General features: G+C 35.0%; 1 protein-coding gene across 1 annotated transcript; it reads right to left on the bottom strand.

The window, feature by feature from the left end:
* Nucleotides 1-94: 94 nt before the first annotated feature.
* LOC110446023 (RING finger protein unkempt homolog) lies at nucleotides 95-19953 on the bottom strand. The gene is made up of 16 exons (XM_021490968.1): nucleotides 19865-19953; nucleotides 19555-19764; nucleotides 18193-18494; nucleotides 16681-16816; nucleotides 16306-16423; nucleotides 15507-15591; nucleotides 13641-13813; nucleotides 13062-13133; nucleotides 12473-12634; nucleotides 10771-11077; nucleotides 9239-9361; nucleotides 8701-8855; nucleotides 7468-7686; nucleotides 6353-6448; nucleotides 4463-4624; nucleotides 95-3166 (listed from the first exon to the last, which is right to left on the bottom strand). The coding sequence occupies exons 1-16, from the start codon at nucleotides 19918-19920 to the stop codon at nucleotides 2984-2986; spliced, it is 2559 nt and encodes an 852-aa protein (XP_021346643.1). The 5' UTR covers nucleotides 19921-19953; the 3' UTR covers nucleotides 95-2983.
* Nucleotides 19954-19985: the final 32 nt, after the last annotated feature.

The raw sequence follows: 19985 nt of genomic DNA, 5'->3' as shown, positions 1-19985 counted from the left end.
ATATAACCCCTTCAATATATTTAGAGAGCATTCTTTCTGTCAGAACCAGGGAGGAGCATGTGAAGTTGTTGATAGAGTACTTTATTCTATTTATGCCACTGGTGACGCCGAGTGCTAGATTCATTCCTGAAAAACTTTCCTGTACAGAGATTTGAAACATCACAAGACTTAACAAAAACTACTATATGTACCAACTCAGTTAAGTGCGATCAGAGTTCAGATTTTCGACTATGTGAAAAACAAGAGTTCAGAATGGCTTGGTTATACAGGGAAAAGATAAAGATCTGGCCACAAGTCAACTGTCATATACACATCGTGTGTGCTTCAAGATACAAATACTGCCACAAAGCACCCTTAAGTCTTAAATGATCATGGTTGACATGTATGATTACAATTTTCAATAATGACAATGTTGTTCAAAAGAAAAAAACTGCTTGACAGTAATCACATAGCTTGCATATCATTTCAGGTTAAAGCAAATCAACACATTTCAGGATATGCAACACAAATTATACCAAAAACAGTACAGAAATCATACCGAAAACAGTACAGAAATCAGGCCTTTGTTGTTTTGTTTCCAAGGGCCAATTTAATGACTATGACTACTTAAAACAGGGGTTAAATTGGAAACTAGACGATGTAAATAAACAAAATGGACTCGATCAACAAAACAAATGATAATAAATATCTAATGACACACAGTGGGACTAAAACTGATTTCACTTAACTTCACCAATAACTATACTAATCAGTATGCATGAATAAAACATTTTCAAATCCGATTCTTATTTACGTTTCTGATGAAATGCACCGTTCTTGCATGCATATATGTGACTGTCCCTCAGGTTAATAGTCTGCAGGTCACATGATTCCTTATGCTAAATCTGGGTATATCTTGGTTACATATTACATTCTCCTTTATTTATTTTTCACTCAAAGGTATCAAAAATCTAAATTTCTTCAATGATAGATGAAACATTAAGATAAAATCTGGTTTTCTGCTCTCTGAGCTATGATGGATGAGCTTAAACTTTCTGCTTTGCCAGGAAATACTGAAGACAGATTTATACAAATGATATTCAGTGAATGAGTAAATGCAGTAGATTTAGGAAAATCTATTGTTATAACATCCTACTACTTCCATTATCAGATCAACCACTGGCTGGGAAATAAATCAGCTTGTTTAAACAATGGTACGACAAAGGGAATATGAATGCCTGTCTATAAAAATGTCAAGATATTTTCATTGAAATCTCATCACCAGAGAGTCTTTGTCACTTAACTATCTTAAACAAGTACAATACACACATCTATTTAAGATTAAGTCCAAGAATGTTATTAAATCTTATTTGATTTATTGTTTAATATAAAAGCACAAGAATAAGAAAGTAGATTTTTGACCACATATTGTGGCGATGAACTTGAAGCCTGCTAGGACATGTGTAACATCCATTTGTCAGGATTTATAGAACCTGACCATGAGTTACCTTGGGCCTATAGTATTACCCAATAATAGTGCATTAGCAACTAAAATTCATTGACAATATCTAGATTGATGAAATTGAGCTCCAAAATCTTTTGCAACAAAGTTATACTCTGGACAAGCAAAATTGATTTCAACTTTGACCTTTGCAAGATTGAGGATCCTAAACATAATACAAGGTCTTGGCAGTTTCAATAAAAACGATATCTTCTGTGATAAAGATGTAATGGTCTAGACAATTCTTTTTAGATTTCGCTTTTTGACCTCTATTAGTGACCTTGACCCATAAGTGAGGGCTTGTAAAACATGGCACGTTTCCTGGTAATGGTTCCAACATGTTCAAGGTTTCCTAAAATATATTTTATTGGTTCAGAAATTAATCTTAATCCACAAATTCACAGGTCAATAAAGTTATGACAAGTTTGATGTAAAACTTTTCTCCCTTTGGATGAGTTCTCATAATCCATGAATTTACGTATCCATGAAACTTCCAGGAAACTATAAAATTTGGGCCCTGTGAAAATATCTAATTTCACAGTGCATCCATGTATCAGGAAACAAGACTTCACAGAAAGTGTGTTTAGTCAACTTCTCCGTGCATGGTTATTTCCCACTATAAAACAATTTAATTTTGTAAAACAATATGGAAAAGACAGACTGGTCTAAATCTATTTCACATCAATGAAAAACAACTACATACATGTGTACAGTAGTAATAGGATGAGGCAAAAATGAGCTAGGATGAGTAATGAAGCTCGTTGATAATACACTGTTAATAAGATCAGCTTCTAATTATACAATATTACTCCAGATTCCTTTGAGGGAAATACCATTCTGTCCTTGTAAGCATGCTTCACCATTCTCAAAATACAATAAAAATTGATTGACCTAGCATGATGTAACATGAAACCCTTTGCTACCAAAAACGACTCTACAACAAACTCATACTGATGAAACTTTGGATACTATCTACCTAATCATATATCGACATATAAATATATACTTGATAATATTGCAGATGAAACAGAGTTGTTATCAAACCAGTGATAATACATTCTGAGTAAACATTGAAAACCTACTGAGAAAGCATTTAAAGTTTATCTGTTTAAGAAAAACCAATATGTATCAACTTAACAATTGTAAAATGAAAATAAAAATGTCTTGTTTTCTGTGTGAAGAATTGTTAACTGGGAAAACTAGCACTAACCATGCTGAACTATATATGTGAACAAGCTCAAGTCCACCTTGTACTTTATTATAAAAAAAAATCAATCTGAGAAAGTACATAATTATCACATTAACGTGTTCATTTTCCCTCTTAATTAACGAATAAACAAAAGAATTCCCAGTGTACAATATTTCTCAACAGAAAAATTCAGAACATAATTCCAACAAAATGAGAAAATAAAATCTATAACAAATGTTGATGAAAATGAGATGATTAGCACTTTTCAAGTCAATTTTCATTTATAAATTTGAAAATCCTAAACAAGTCCATTATTACAACCTGTTGTAGCCTGTGCTTGGTCGCTGTATGTGGGTGTGGCACACAGGACATTCCATAATCTTAGTAACACACATTTCACAAAACATCTGATGATTGCATTGTAACCTGGCTGTAACGGTCCTATCCTTCTCCAGACATATCATACACTTCACATTCTGTTGATGGAATACTATTAACTGAAAAGGAAACAAATTTGGAGGTTGAGTTTTGAGAAATATTGTTACTATTATTTTTACTGGCACAAAACAAACACTTCTCAAAAAGTCTCAGACAATCCAAGGACAGGGCAGCCATTTTTAATTTTCAGTCAGACACTTAAGTATGAGCACTTTCTAAGGACCAAATGAGGTACATTTTTACTAATTTTGGAGTAAATCACTGCAGCCGTTCCTGATAAGTTGGATATGTATACTATCTCCCACTCAGAGACAAGGGCACCATTTTGTAGGATCGGTTCAGTGGTTGTCTTCAGAAGTCAATAATGTAAACTGTTAACGCATGATGACCTGACAAGGACAGATAGCAAAAGCTCTCATGATGAATCACAACAGAGATGTAGCCGAGACTCCATCTTCTAATGTAGTACCGTTATATAAAGTTTCAAGTCCTTATCTAGAACAATTCTGGTCAAGATATGCTCCATAAATCTGTATTTTCGTACTTGATGTCCAGGTCAAAGGTGAAACAGAGGTTATATTGTTACCAATTTGTACATGACAAAGTGCCTTCTCATTTTATACATGTAATCCTGTCTGTAATTCAGACAGTGATAGATATAGTCCAAAAAGTAAGACAAGATGGATCAGTAAACACACAAGGTGAATACATATAATAACAATAAAGGCTTTATTTATTCTTAATAACATATTGAGCATAAACTTATCTTACATATGGTCAAGATACAATGTATGATAAAATATGCAATATATACAGCTAATACTAATCCCCTGTAACTTTCTTCAAAGCAGGGGTATAAAACTACTACTATGCCACAACACACCATTGCAACTACTGTTTAGGATCAAGTATTTCTAGTTGCCATGGTTACTAAAATAGGCATCACTCTGAACTTCACCTCAAATACAATCCCAAACTGTCCCTACTTCAAACAACCAACCAGATATAACTTAACCACATCCAAGTGGAAGTAAAATGCAAACACACACAAAAATTATCATTTGCAAATCTAGATTAAATTAATTAGAAGTTACTTAAAATATCTGTCTTCTGTAGTTTTGTATTTTTAAACTTCATTGATTTTCTTTCCAGAATATACCTATATTCTGTTGATGCGTAATTCATTAACCTGCATGTCGATCTAGTTTAAGATCTCTTGTTCCCCCTACCAATTCCATCTATAAAACAATCTTTTTTAGCTTATACCTACCCGTCTTGTTTTTAAAACTTTTGTGATACATGTACAGGTACCTTCAACATTTTTAAACCTCTTGCTATGCTTTACTGGTACCTACCCCATCTAATGTTTTCAAATCTCGTGTTAACTGCTGGTGAAGCTGTTGTAGTTGAGGGATTCCTAAGGATGGCAATTCATTCACTCTCTGAAGAAATCTGATTTGTGGACCGTTCGGTTTGGTATCTACATCTTGCTGCAGCCTTTTGGCATGTATAATGGCCTGTAAACAAAGGAGGTCCTTATTATAATGAGTCGACACACCAATACTCTTCAGAATAATAGAAAAGAAGTGAAAACTTCGATGTTTTACTTGTTTCAGGTTTATTGTTCTGCAGCATAAATCATATATTTCATAAGCATATGTGCAAAAAGTTCTATGTAAAATTTTCAGCTATCTGAACATAAATTCTAATGGAATGTCATCAGTTTAAGACATTTTGGGTTTTGTGTACAACTTTAAAGAGGAATCTCACAAGTCTGGACTTTAAAATTTTGGATAAACAAGAGGCCCAGAGGGCCTGTATCGCTCACCTGGATATCGAAGCAATCATGGCAAAATATTCTCCAAATGAGATCCAAGGGAATATGCCAGACCCCAAGGCCAATCTTTGTAGCATATCTGTATTTGATGTTTTTATGCCCAGCAATTTTAAGGTATGGTTATGGGGTGGGGATCTCAACTGTTTCCAAGCTGTGACTCAGAAACTAGGTTCCTAGGGTTGTGGCCAGACCCCAGGATCAATTCTAATATCATGACTGCATTTGTCTCTTTTTGCCCAGCATTTGTATATATAGTTTTGGGGTGGGGATCTCAAACGTTACAAGGGGTTAAGTCCCCAAGGGTGTGGCCAGACCCTAGGGCCATCCTGGAAGCAAATGTGCATTCTTCTCTTTATACTCAGTAATTGTATATATGGTTATATGGTGGGGATCTCAACCATTTCCAAGTAATAAAAAATGGTTGGCCCCACCCCTTAGCCTGTGGGGTCAGCCCCACCATTTGTACAATTTTAAATCCCTGCCTCCCATGAATGCTTCTGACCAAATATGATCAATATCCATGGTATAGTTCTACGGAAGAAGTCATTTATAGCAATACAGCCAAATTGCCCCCTTTTGGCCCAGCCCTCAGCCCTCTGGGGGGTTAGCCCCACCATTTGTACAATTTTGAATCCCCACCACCTAGGGATGCTTCCAGTCAAATATGGTTGATATCTATCTCTTAGTTCCAGAGAAGAAGTCGCTTAAAGCAATATAGCTAAATAACCCTTTTTGGCCCCGCCCCTCAGCCTCAAAGGGGGTCAGCCACATACACCATTTGTACAATTTTGAATCCCTGCCTCCCATGAATGCTTCTGATTAAATATGATTGATATCCAGTGCATAGTTCTACAGAAGAAGTCGTTTGTAGCAATATAGCCAAAATGCCCCCTTTTGGCCCAGCCCCTCAGCACCCTGGGGGTCAGCTCCACCATTTGTACAATTTTGAGTCCCCACCACCTAGGGATGCTTCCAGTCAAATTTAGTTAAATTTCAATCAGTGGTTAAGAAGAAGAAGTCGTTTAAAGAAATTGTTGACGGACGGACGCCAGGGTATGGCATAAGCTCACCTTGGTCCTTTGGACCCGGTTAGCTAATAATCAACTCAGGCCATAGTTCTCTTATTTTTTGTTTTAGATACCATCTCACCCATGTTATCCATTCAGCCCTTTGTCCTGATTCAATATGCATTGAAATTCTCTTTCATCCACCGGAGGTTTTACATTTTTACTAATGGTTGGCAAAGATTGCCCAATATTTCCATACTTGTGTATCAATTTAATGAATGTAACAGGTATCCTCCACATAAACAGTTTCATTATGTGTGTACAAGGATAAAATTTGAAGAGATACATACAGATGTTTATTATCACTGAAACATTTCGCTGGTTCTACTGCAAGATATTACCTCATCCCGCTGTTTAACAGCATTTAATCTCTCATCATCATAATATTTCGCTTTTCTTAAAGACTCTTCAGCTTCTTTTTTCCATGCTTCACAAGCCTGAAACAGCAATAATGCAGAACTTAATCACAGATTGATTTTAGTTTGTAAGATAAGTTAACAAGAGGCAAAGTGGTCCCGTATTGCCCACCTGTTATTTATCTGAAATGTGTGACTTTCAAATTTATTAAAACGTCTAAATATCATACCTCTACATATCCTGGTTCTTTTACAAAGATTTTATTACTTTATAACTTATGAATCTTCATGTGAAGATTTTAACTTGATGTTCTAATGTGACTTTCAAAGTTAGTCTAGATCATTTGTTCAGATCAAACACTTTATAGCACTAGCACTTCACACCATTAAGCTATAGGCCAAATATCATTACCTCATTGCCTGTTTGTTATTAAAAAGAAATAGCTTAAATTTTGCAACAATTTTGACCCTGTGACCCTAAAATTGAGTCAAGATTATTCATGTAAACTAAATTCACAATAAATTATCCCTTTATGGCAATATATCACCTTCGTCTTTGTTATTCAGTAAAATTATTTGAAAGTTTCAAATATTGACCTCTTTGACCTTGAAAGTGGGTCAAGGTCATTCATTTGAATAAAGTTGAGAGCCTTTCCACCCAGCATGCTACCAGCCAAACATATACCACTCTTAGCATTTTTGTTTTCCAAAAGAAGTTGTTCAAAAATGTGAACAAACTTAATTTTGGCCTCTATGACCTTCAAAGAGGGTTTAGTTCATTATTTGAATTAACTTGATGTCTTTGCAACCCAGCATGCAAATAGCCATTATCACCATAGACCAATAACCTTTTAAAGCCAAAAATTGATGCCAGACAAATGACTCATCATGGCCTATCGTTCATTTGGCCGTTCAGTGAAAATAAATGAATAAATAATGTCGACACTACATCATCTTTTTTGTTGGGAATCTAAATTTCAATACTATACACTGATCAAAACCCAATAACACTTACTGAATCTTTATAAACACTAAGGAAGAGACAGGAAAGAACCTCTGATAGTCAAAAATCGTTTGAATAATAATGTAAATAAGCTTACACATTTGGCCTGTGTGTAGGCCTGTTCCCAGTGTTCCAGACGAGTTTTGTTGTGTGAGAAATCATCTTTCAGCTTCTGTAGTTCTGTAGTATGGGCACTGTTGGAGAGATTTGAAGATGAGGACGAGTACAGAGGGGAGTGGGGACCACCAGGACCATTCCGCGGTGACATTGAATTGAAGTCCGAATATGAAAACTTGTTGTTTAAATAGGACGAACTCTAAAATAAACAAAAACAAAACATACTATGTCAAAATAATGACATGCAAAATCTGCAACCTTTTAGTGTTCCTTCAAGGATGTGATTTCTGCTAAGCAAGTATAATATCGGTAGAGATGTATAAAGCTACAATTTCCATGGCTTATACAAACATTCATTTTAAGGGAGGATTGCGATGTGTTACCTGCACCAGATTAAGTGGACTGGCTAATTTAAATCTACTTACAAAGAAGAGGGAATAAAATGCAATATATATATTTGTTATTTTATAATTAACAAGATCTAATTACCTTCATGAATATTTATAAATTTGCGCAGACAAGACAAATTTAAGAGTGAGTGCAGCACTTGCCTAGCAAGAGTATAACAGATAGTTCCAGTGATCAAGCAAACTTTCTATCATCTGCTTGTAGGAGTGGGGTGGGGTGGGTGGGGGGCTGAAAATCATACACATCAGGAATGCAATGTTAAGAGAAACATGTTCAGTTTATGTCATTCTGTTCAAAATTACTTTATATTTTGAAAACTCTGTGTTGTCAGTGAGTTGTTTTATTTCTTTTAGGTTGATGTGTTTTGTTTTTGGAAGTACATATTCGTAATTAAAGTGTGAATACAACACACATTTCAAAAATCAGATCATTGTGTCCATCAGACGAGCCTATGATCTTTTCTGCCAGTCACGGGGAATGTTGGGTCCTGACTTTTATGGTGATTTCTCCCTAGTCCATTTATAATTCTATTTAATACATTGTACATCTATGATATAGACATTGATACATAAAGCAGGTGGGTTGGAAGCTCACAAACCCCCAACTTTATCGCTACTTGGAAAACACCATCTTTAGAAAGTTTTGTAGTCTTGCTCACCCTACTAAAAGCCACTTGTCAAGCAAAATCTGTTAAAATTAAGTCTTTTTTCATTGCACTGAATCAAGATGCAACACAACAGAATGAGAGTGTCATGGTAACAAAATATGCCCTCCCTCCTGATTAGGAAATGTTTTCAGTACTTACATGTTCAGATTCTAGCTTGGTAGGTGGTGGCATCGACAGGATAGGGAGATTAAAACTACCATAGGGAGAAGGTGGAGACTGAGAAAGACTGCTGATGCTTCCCCTTGGTAGGCCACCTGGTGGTATACCTATAGGAACAGAGGAAGGGCCGAACCCTGCAAAACAAGACATGCATATTACTCTCAGGCTATCTGATACCATCAACAATTACGACTGAAGTGATATACCGCGCCCCCCATGCTTTTTTTCTTCGGGAATGACTATTGAATTTCTATGTTGAAATCCAATTCTTTGGGACTCTTTATTAACATGCATATTAGGAAGACTGCACTATACTATTAACAGGGGAATGACCCGCGATAATTTTTATAACTCCTATCCATAGTGTTTTTTACTAGTTTGAAACATTTGACATCATAAACATACCTGTATCAAATTAATGTGACAATCAGTTGTGTTATGACGTCATAGAAAATACCTGAAAACATTTATTATAAGTTAATGACTTATTAAAATAGTTTTGTTAAATCTATCTTACCTGATGATGGGATACCTGCACTCAGCGAGCTGCTTAAGGAATTTGTGTCATTGTCTTTGTCTACATCTTTGTCAATGCTGTTGACATCTATATCATCCAGATTAAGATCTCCTAAGGCATGGCCTTCAATAAACATGGACAACATTATGCACGGTTTTTCAGGCTGTTCCATATGGCATATGTGGAAGGCACTTTGAAAATCTAAGTTGCCACCTAGCGTTGAAATGTTGAGGTGGAGATCATGTCACTTTCTCTACTTGCATATTACAGCAGTTTGTGTTGTTAACATTTTTTATTATTCCCCTTAATAAAATTCAAAATACAGAAAACTTTAAGAAAATGTACAGGACATATTGTGGATAGAATTGTTGAAATTGCGAATATTTTTTGTGGAAATGTCACTTCAAATAAGTAATAGTAATTGTTGTTGATGCTCCATCTTTATAAAAAGTTATTTATTTTCCAATGATAGGCTTGTTTGATACATTCGATTATGAAACAAAAGACAAGAGCCCAGAGGGCCTGTATCGCTCACCAGTTTCTTTTGTTACATGCAACAGACATATAGGTAACTTAAGACCAAATTCGGTAACTTAAACACAAGACATTTTAACATCTCTTAAACGACTCTGAAGATATTGTTGTTTGAAACTTGAAATCCTAATTTTAAAGCTTTTAACCCATATTGACCTTTGACTCCCGACTTGCACCTAAAGTTGACCTTTGACCTGATAACTTTAATGAAGAAAGCAATTCACACAGCTGGTCTTCATAACATACCCAAGTATCATGACTCTAGTCCAAATGGTTCTTAGGATATTGTTGTTTGAAATTTTTAACATATTTGACCCCTGTGACCTTGAAAGTAGGTCAAGGTCATTGAGGAAACTTTATAGCACTCCATCCCGGGTACCTAATGGTCAAATATCATGACCCTGGGCATTATGGAACTTGAGAAGATTGTTGAAGCTTTTAACCAAAGTTGACATTTTCCCCAACTAGCATTTAAAGTTGACCTTTGACCTCGTAACTGTAATTGAAAAATATATTCGCACTGCTGGTCTACATAACATACCCAAGTATCAGGACTCTATTTCAAATGGTTCTTAGGATATTGTTGTTTGAAATTTTTAACATATTTGACCCCTGTGACCTTGAAAGTAGGTCAAGGTCATTTTAATGAGGAAACTTTTTAGCACTCCATCCCAGTTACCTACTGACCAAATATCATGACCCTAGGTCCTACAGTTCACCTAAGAAGTAGTCGTTCAAAAGAAAAAGTTGACGGACGCTGCAGTACGGCATAAGCTCACATGGCCCTTAGGGCCAGGTGAGCTAAAAATGGACATTTAAATAAAACAAGAGATGCATTTAAAAAATAAATAAATTGCAAAACATTTTTTTCCTTTAAGAAATATATTCTCATCTCTTGAAAATTAACTACAAATACATTTTAGAGAAGATCCATACATTTTGACAAAATTGGTCAATTTTATAGTTGTTAATTGGCCATATATTAGTATTTGTTGTACCTATGACTGACTCCACAGTATCTATAGCTGGGTAGAAGGAGGGTGTGGAGGTGGACATCGCAGGAGCCATGGTCACATTGTCTCCGGTAGGGTAAAATGCTGGAGCTAGGGGAGACATGATGGAGGATGGAGACAGGGCCTGATGCATTCCTGAATTGCTGAGGGAGGTGGACAATGTTGGTATACTGTTGATTCCATTTTGACTCATTGAATGTACTAACACTAGGTTTTGCTTCCTCTTCAGTTTTTCAGCTTGTTCTAAAGAGTTATCATTGTCTATCGTTGACAGCTGTTGCCATAATTTTGCCTGAAAAATAGAAACGAAATACTCAAATGTGTACAAGTAGATGTACAAAATGTCTTTAGTAAAGACTAGAACACTGACAGGTCAGTAAGGGCCCCGTCTTGTGGCAATATATCCCCCATAATCATCAAGAAGCAATCTGCCCATATAGCTGAGCTTGACGTTCGGCATTTGGACTTCAAAAAGAATCGCAAGGAAGCAAAATATACATTTTACATGTACTATGATGTGAGTCTTGTTTCCTTCCACCTCCATATTTGCTGGACTAACAGAAATGTAAATACCGGTGCAATACTCATTTGTTAGCTTTGATTTGTTTTATTTCACCATATATACCTCCTCCATCAAGGGCCAGGGTCAAAGATCTACTTTGTCTTTGACCTTTGGACCCAAATGACCTTGACCATTAACCCAGTGACCCTAATCTTTGGTCAGTTGACTTATTCTTTAATTCCGACCAACTTTGGTTCTTAATATCATAACAAAATGTTCATCAGTGAAAAATACAAAATTTAACCTTGACCTTTGACCCAATGACCTTGACCTTTGGAGTCAATTGACTCGTTGTTTAATTCTGATCATTTTTGCTTGATCATGTCATAACAAAATTTTCATCAGTGAAATTATGCAAAATTTGACCTTGACCTTTGAATCTAATGACATTGACCTTTGACCTCGACTTTTTACCTCAGTGTGTCTCTTTGTTTAATTCCGAACAACTTTGCTTCATAATGTCATAACAAAATGTTCATCAGTGAAAAGATGCGGATACGGGGCCCTAATTAACAAAAAGATGCCGACCGCACCTTGAAAAGTCTCTTTTTTTTTTAAAAGTATGCCAGAATGCAATGTTGTGAAATGCCAACTCTGCGAGGTTAAACTTAATTTTAAGAGTGGGACATTAAATAATCACAAAGAGTACTTACTTGACTGATTTCAGAGAAATATTAAAAGAGGTGCAGTTTCAATGAATTAGTTTAACAAATTATGTTTCTCAATAGCAAGATTACCGCATTAAGTTCGAGTAGATGTAACTTGTGTTGTATCCTGCATTATTCTAAACAAAGTTAAATACATGTATGCATATCCTGCGATTAGGTGTTGAGCTCTTGACATACATGAGTAAACTGTTGTGTTAATTAAGATATTACTTAATTATTTACAATATATATAAATTGTATTTGTAAATGTTTTTGATTGATTACTAAATTGACCGATTAACCGGTTACTCGGTCTGAAGATTTTTCGAGTAACCCGATAATTGGGATTGACAACCCAAATTTTTTACCACACAAATTTTCACTGTTCCATTGTAAATCCATTGCAAGATGTCACATGTTATTACGTTTCAGCTTCTGCAGCATTAAAATGACAAATACCTGTCAGATTACTATTTACCTGCAAATCATCTCGCTCTGACCCAGGTGCTTTCTGACAAAACCATGGACTACCTAGTTCTGAATTAATACTGCTTGAGGTGCTACCAGATCGGCCCTTTCCAATTGGCTCTGGCATTGGACTGCTTGTGTTGCTGTTTGCATTTCCTTGTATGTTGTTACTCTGCAATTCATTTAAGAATATTAACACGAGCTTCAAATTGAAAGTATGAAATGAATGCTACTTTCTAATGCCAGATTTCATTAATAAACATAATTTTGTGTATTTGGTATTTAGAATGATTTACAGTGAAAAAACCTAGTATATATCTGTAAAATCTCATGATTTTATGGCTCCAAGACACTAGTTCCATTGTTTTTATATTTCACTTGACTTTACTGTAGAGCAACTCTCAACCAATTCACCACTTGCCCAGTATTTTTTGGTGTACAACAGTAGGCCAAACAGCCTGTATTACTACCCCTAATTCCTCCTTATTTTTGTTATCTTAACTAGATAAGAAGTCTAAATGCTTCAGCAAACTTGAGATCATGATCACCACCTGTCAAAATTTTGAAAGGTGTATTAAAATGAATCTGTTTTTACTTACAATTTGAAAACTGTTGCCACGTTCTTTACCAATAGGATCTGGAAATTTTGATGATCCATTCAAATTTTGAATCTGAAAAAAAAATAATGTTGAAGTGTTACTTTTTCTATCATTCTGATTTAAAAAAATTTCATATAACATTACAGTAGAATTCAATATTTGTATCCACTAAAAGTTGGTTAATTTGATGACAATGAATCTGTTGACAAAGTGGCAATGTAGCAAAAATCTACTTAAAAGTTAAGTCAGTAGGAGCTGCAATCTGATTAAAATCATCTGTTACTAAGCGACCAGTCATTTGCCATAATGAATAAAGAAAAAAATTGCAATCAACAATTAAAAATCAAGTTTATATTGTAGGATAGCTTTTTTACTCTCTTTTCATGATAACATAAGTATCCTATAGATTATTTGTGATGGCTATTGCTGGTATTTTTCACTTGCTTGGGCTGGCAGCTTACACCATCTCAAGCAAATCAATAGCTTAAGAATCCTTATATGTGCATGTTACATATATATATACAGAATTCAGATTTTAAGTAGAACACAATGCACTGTTGCCAATATATATAAACTTACTGGTTTTATGTTTTGATTTTCTTTCCCTAAATTCTGTACTAATGCAGGTATGGAATCTGTATTCAACTGCATCAGTCCACTTTCCATTGTCATAGATGGCAATACTGTTGATACAAATGCAGCTAAGGAGTTTTCACTTGTGGATAACAAATTCCTATCTGTAGTTATCTCCTCTGAAAAAGAAAGGAAAAGTTAACATTTTATTTTTATTGATTTCCATATAAATAAAACTTTTTTTTTGTATCAGAGTGGTTGTCTGCTTACAATCCTGTCACAATATGGAGCATTACCAGTAACTAACAAACAAAAAATAACCATATTTAACAGTCATATTTTCATTTTTTTTTTACAAGGTGGGTGGCACAACATGCAAATAATGATATATTGAAATAACCAAGGTGGCTGTCCAAGTACATAAAGAAATGACCTGGGCCATAAAGAAATGACCTGGGCCAATTTAAAAGAATGTCTGTTTCCCCTCCCCCGGGACTACTCTTTGTAAACAGACCAGGCAGGCAGGTACTTTTTTTTTCAACTGGATGTCATGGATGGTTTGACTTGTCCACTGGAGGCCACTTATCAGTTAGCATTGTTTGTGCTAAATTTGAGTGTATTTAGATTATCAATTCTTTTGCTTTCAAGCACTATTCAAAATATGCACATTTAGTGCATAAAACTAATGTAGCATTAGAGTGTATATCTACTACTTTCTGATTTGACAGTTATTAAAGTTACCACATTGATTTCTATGTAAAGGGACACTACTGCTGAATTAATTATTGAAATATAAATTAATTTACTCAATTTTTCAAATGTGCATAACTTGAAAAATATTTGCTATGTGTGAATAGAAATTATATGAAAATTGTTCGTTATTGTCTCTAGTTTATATTAACGTTTTCAATTCTAAAGTTGATTCAGTATTTACCTGTACAGGTGGTAATAAAGGTAAGAAAAGGTGAAACTTTTAATTAATCAGATTTAATCACCATAAAGATCATTTTAAAATTATTTTTGTCAGCAAATGTGATTGGCAAATGATACCACGGCGTACATTTACACGGAGATTCTCAGGTAAAAAGGTCGGATATTTCAACAAGAATTGCATGCGATTTGCTACAGGTTTCAGGTCGTCATTCAATATATTTACTGTCACAGTCGGCATATAGATATATCTTAGCTATAGTCTAGTTTATGATTAAATCATCGATAAATAGTTTGAAGAAATCAATCGGCTCAAAACATATCAATGTAAATGTTCAATTAGGCCTAACCTGCAGATGACATGTGCGCCTCGGTCCGCCAATATTTTCATGTTTGCGTAGGACACAAAGCCGTTCATTGGAAAGTTTACATATGATGTTACACTGAAGTATTTACACATCAACCATGTCAAAACCTTTATAATCATCGTAGGTGACGCTGGAGAATAAATGTTTCATATTCATCACTTCAATCTACACGTCCGCTATTTCTATGACGTTTTTACCCTCGATACATACCTCTAAACTGATAGATAACTCCAGAGAGTTTCGGGAAGACTTCCGGTAATATCGGAACCAATGTCGGAATGGAAACGAATTATTTTCGGGAATACAAAAAAAATCAGATCTTTGGGGGCAAATAATTTTTTGACTCTGGGCTTATTTTTGACCCGGTCGGGGCAAGGGGAAACAAACATGTTTTTTTATTTTGGCCCTGTAATGTAAAGAGTGTATCACCCTGCAGCAACAATTTCATTATCAGGGAAGAAAGCTCACTACTTTTGCCAAAATTTCAGAGGTGCAAGTTTCCAAATTCATTATGGCCATGATGGCCCTAACTTATATCTGCATCATGTATACACGCATAATGATCAATGCTCACGTTCAACATGGGCGAAGGCACAAAAAGGTCCTCTAGGGCAGTATCCAGTCTGCACCATATCATTGCATTTGGTTGATTTGTAAATCTGAAAAACACAAAACAAAATCAAGTGACTATTTTACCAAAAAATGACAATCTGTGTTAAATAAGTATGCAGGATTTGTATATATCCAACAATTTTGAACACCGATTTGGTGCATTCTTAATCTTGTCTAGTCTGAAGATCATATGATCTCAAAGGCAAGAGAGATATTAACAAGGCAATCTATAGTCCCTCATCAATAGTGATTTAATAACGAGATTTACACCTACAGTTTTTTCAGGATCAGTCAGAACTAGTGTTCCCTAGACACAATGTAACAACTTTATGACAAATAAACATGGAAGGCTATGTTTACTTAAAAAAAATTCTGGATGAAACACAAACAGATAAATAACATTGTCAGGCCTTATTTAAATCCACCGCAATCTATGGCATATATATGAATTATTCTAAAGATGATTCAGCAAGGCTGCCAATTACATATCACTGATTCCCGGCCATGTTCTTAAACATTTTCCTAATAATTTGGTCATGAATCTAATTCAGCAAACAACTTGAAAATAAAAGGTTAAAATTAAGAAAATATGTTATCATTTTTTGGTTGAGAACAGGTCTAAATTAGTATACGCAATGATGCACTGAAAATATCCATGGGCTCATGATCATTAGACCAATATTGAAAAGGTGTTTTGGGTAACTGTGTGCAACATTGCTGGGCAGAAAAGTAGCTGATCAGACAACATAAGACAGGGTTACCTCGGGGTGAAACTGTTGCTCTGTCCTTGTGTGACAATATGCACAGGTGTCTCCATTCTCACACTGCATAGGGTCTCCCCAGTCATCGCCATGTTTAACATTAGGACAAGGGGTGGATCTGAAAATATGCAATATCAGAAATGACGGAACATTAAGTTTATTATATCAGTCAATAGTGAATGTAATGAAAACGCTACTTATTATGAAAATGTTGTTAAATCTATTATACTAGAACGTAAATACCAAGTCCAATAACTGTACATATGTAATTATTCAAAAATATCAATGTTATCTTCATGCAATTTACAACTTTAACATTCCTGAAATCAATCTTCTTTTTCCTTTTGAACATTTGCATTAAAAAAAAAACCACACCTGTATTTATGTTTCTTTGGGCTTCTTCTCCGGTCCCGAGAATTGTGGTTTGATGGACATGCATATCCTTGTCTACACAACCGTGGGGGTCTTTTACACTGCTCTGTTTTATAGTTGGCCAACACATAATTTGTATCTAAAAAAGATTTTTTTTAAATAATTTCTTTATGATTATGGATCTCACAGAAAAAATCTTTATCTCCAGATTACAAGGTGTACAAAGTGTAGTGGTGTCTAGATGTGTACATGCAATTCCATAGGCCTGGTAAACCAATGCCCATGACTGGCAAATGTAAGAAGCTGCGAAAACTTTCAATATATTCTACAAATCATAGGTTGGGTTTGTCAAATTTTTCAAAAGCTGCCTTCAGGGATTACTCAAAAAATAGAATAAACACCCCCGACACATGTAACAAACATAAAAGGAATACTTTAAATAGAGTATATCAAACTTAAACAAGAGGCCCATGGGCCTTAACGGTCACCTGATATATTTATACAGAGAGTTGATTTTGTTTTTAACATGAACAGAAATATTATTCAAAGTGANATAAGCTTCATATCTTAAAACAAAATTAGGATCAAAATGGAAAACATGTATATGATAATACATTCTAGATCATGCCCCTTCTGAGGGAAAAAATGTTGGATAGATCAGGATTTAATTTCAACAAATTTTACAGATAGTAATCATAAAGGGGCTAAGATAAAAAGGCCTATTCTATAACCATAATAAACTTTTGTGAATTAAGGAAAGTTTAAAGATTGAAATACTGCTGTTTTTGGTAGTTTTGGAGAAAATTTCTGAAACTGTCTTCCTCTTGTCTGGAGTTCAATTAAAGTTATAAATATTAGCTTCCTGGCCTTGTTTTCACAATACTCTATCTGAATTTATGATGATTATGAAAATGTTGTGCTGTCATACAATGTAATAGAATCGACTTGAGATCTGTGTCTGGTGCAATTTTTAAATGTACAAATATACCAGAATTAGAATATTCTATCGCTTTACATAATATTGCATGCACCATTGAAATAACATATTATACATAATAGAACACCCCCCCTAGTGATCATATCTGCAGCACCTAAACTTATGATAAATCACTTAACCAAGGTCACAGAGTAGAAGGGTACTTATATTAACACTAACAGATCTAAACACAAAACATCCTAAGATACTGAACCTACAAATAAATGTAAGGGAAAATGAGATCCAACGCCTACTAGTGGATGTTCAATGAAGTTCCACGTACCCCAACTGATTGTTGAACCTCTTATATTAGAGAGATGCAGTCTAACCAATGTTGTGACCAGTGTAATATATACATATAACCAATTAAGGCAAATACTCAATGTCCTCCCCTATCACTTAGTCGCTATTGGGGGCTTAATCAAAACATATTTCCAGTATGGTTTTCAATACCTGTATAACATCAGAGCGGTAGTAAACTGGATAATGCAATATGATACAGATTTATTTCTAATTTGGATCAATAAGAAAGAACATACCATTCCATCTTGGGTCTTCAGCCAGAATTTTTTCTTTTTCTAAACTGCTAGGTGTTCCTGATTGCGATAGAGAGGAGCTGCCACTTGCAGTGGAACTCTTGTCTACATCTATAGACTGTAATTCCCTCACATCATATGCTGGAGGTCTTAAGTCATTAGCTCCATGAGCAAAAGCACAATGGGGGCCATTTTTCACACAGTTCCCTTTAGAGTCTGTTTCATATACACAGGTGCCTGTTTTATAATAGCGTAAATGGTATCTTCTTTCTGTATCTCCAGCAGTTCTGTGTAAAAATGGGCAACTGCAAATAAAAATATTTTGATTAATTTTGAGCCAGCTTCTCATTCAATGATAACCAATTTGTATCTTCATTCTGATATTTGTGTAAAAGTTTAAAAAAAAATGTACAAACAATAATTTTTTATTTCAATTCCAGCAAGCAAAACATGGAAATTTCGGAAATCTTTTGACAATTTAATTGGATGACCGCATGTTTCGTACATAGAATCAAATTGAGAAATAAAGATAAATTAATTACAGGTTTTAGATTTTATTCCCTTTTGTTCATTTATATAACAGTTTTTATTAGAATATATCTATTAATTATAAAAACATGCTTTTGAGATATTGCATAATTGACAGAAATATTCTATTTATACAAAACGTGCAACTTCCCATGTTGTTCTTTAAGGTCAAGGCCAGTCCCAATAAGCACGCATGACAGAAATTACAGCTGATTCAGGTTAAATTTATTTGCAAAAAAGAAAGTGTTTCCATCTGTTAATCATGCGTAAACCAGAATGATACCTACATTTACAACAACAACATTAGAAATATAAGAATGACACAAATATAAAATCCGTTCTTTTGCGACGTTCTGTCACACTACATTTCGATAACAATGGCCGTGCGGCATGGACGTAAACACATCCGTTTCTAAAAATAATATAAGCAAGTGCGGAGAAGAAAGACACATCAAAGCATATCATAATATTCCGCATAACTTCATGTTCATTAAGAGCATCACCGATCGCTGTGACAAATTCGCTTTGCATTGAAATAACCATCATAATTTCGGTCTTGACACAAAATGGAGATGTAAATACAAGATGGCGGCGGCTTTTTGTTTACATCATGTCAAAATAAAAAGTCTTTGCTAGCGGGTATCAGGGTTAATTTAACATCAAAAATGTGTCTCTTGAAACGGCCAAACCCGTTGGCATGCATTTTTATATATGTCATCGTTTTAAAATTAGTATAAACTGCTAAAAATCTACTTTTTTTCTTTGAAATGCCCGTATGGAACTTTCCCACCAAAATTTTTGAATGGCGGAGAATATTTTGACAGATCGTCTACTTACTCGTCTCCGTCCGGGCATACACCGGTTGTCTCGTCATACTTGGTACAGTATACATCTGGACTGTAGTTGAAGGTGCCATCGCGACGACGAACGGGTCTACGTCTCCTTTGATTCATGAAATGCCAGCGATAGCAAGTGTAAGGTCTGTGCTGGGTACATTTGTGTTGCAAGAAGAGGGGGCACTGAGTTGTTCGAAACTCTTTTAAATACCTGCAAAGAAGATAACCAGCGTGACATTTGAGCAGTGTGATGACTACAAAATCATATAAATCACGAGGTGACATCACGATAAAATAAACAAATTACTCACATATAATGTAGAGGTTTCTCCGTCTGTGCAGGAACCATTGGACTTTCTGACGGCATTTTGTTGTCAATAATGTTCCACTGCGCATAACCTGTCGCGCATCCAAAAAGTAAAGTGCTGTAAT

The sequence above is a fragment of the Mizuhopecten yessoensis genome, unplaced genomic scaffold, assembly GCF_002113885.1.
Source record: "Mizuhopecten yessoensis strain PY_sf001 unplaced genomic scaffold, ASM211388v2 scaffold2447, whole genome shotgun sequence".
NCBI lineage: Eukaryota > Metazoa > Mollusca > Bivalvia > Pectinida > Pectinidae > Mizuhopecten > Mizuhopecten yessoensis.
This window is presented reverse-complemented; position numbering and strand designations above follow the sequence as displayed.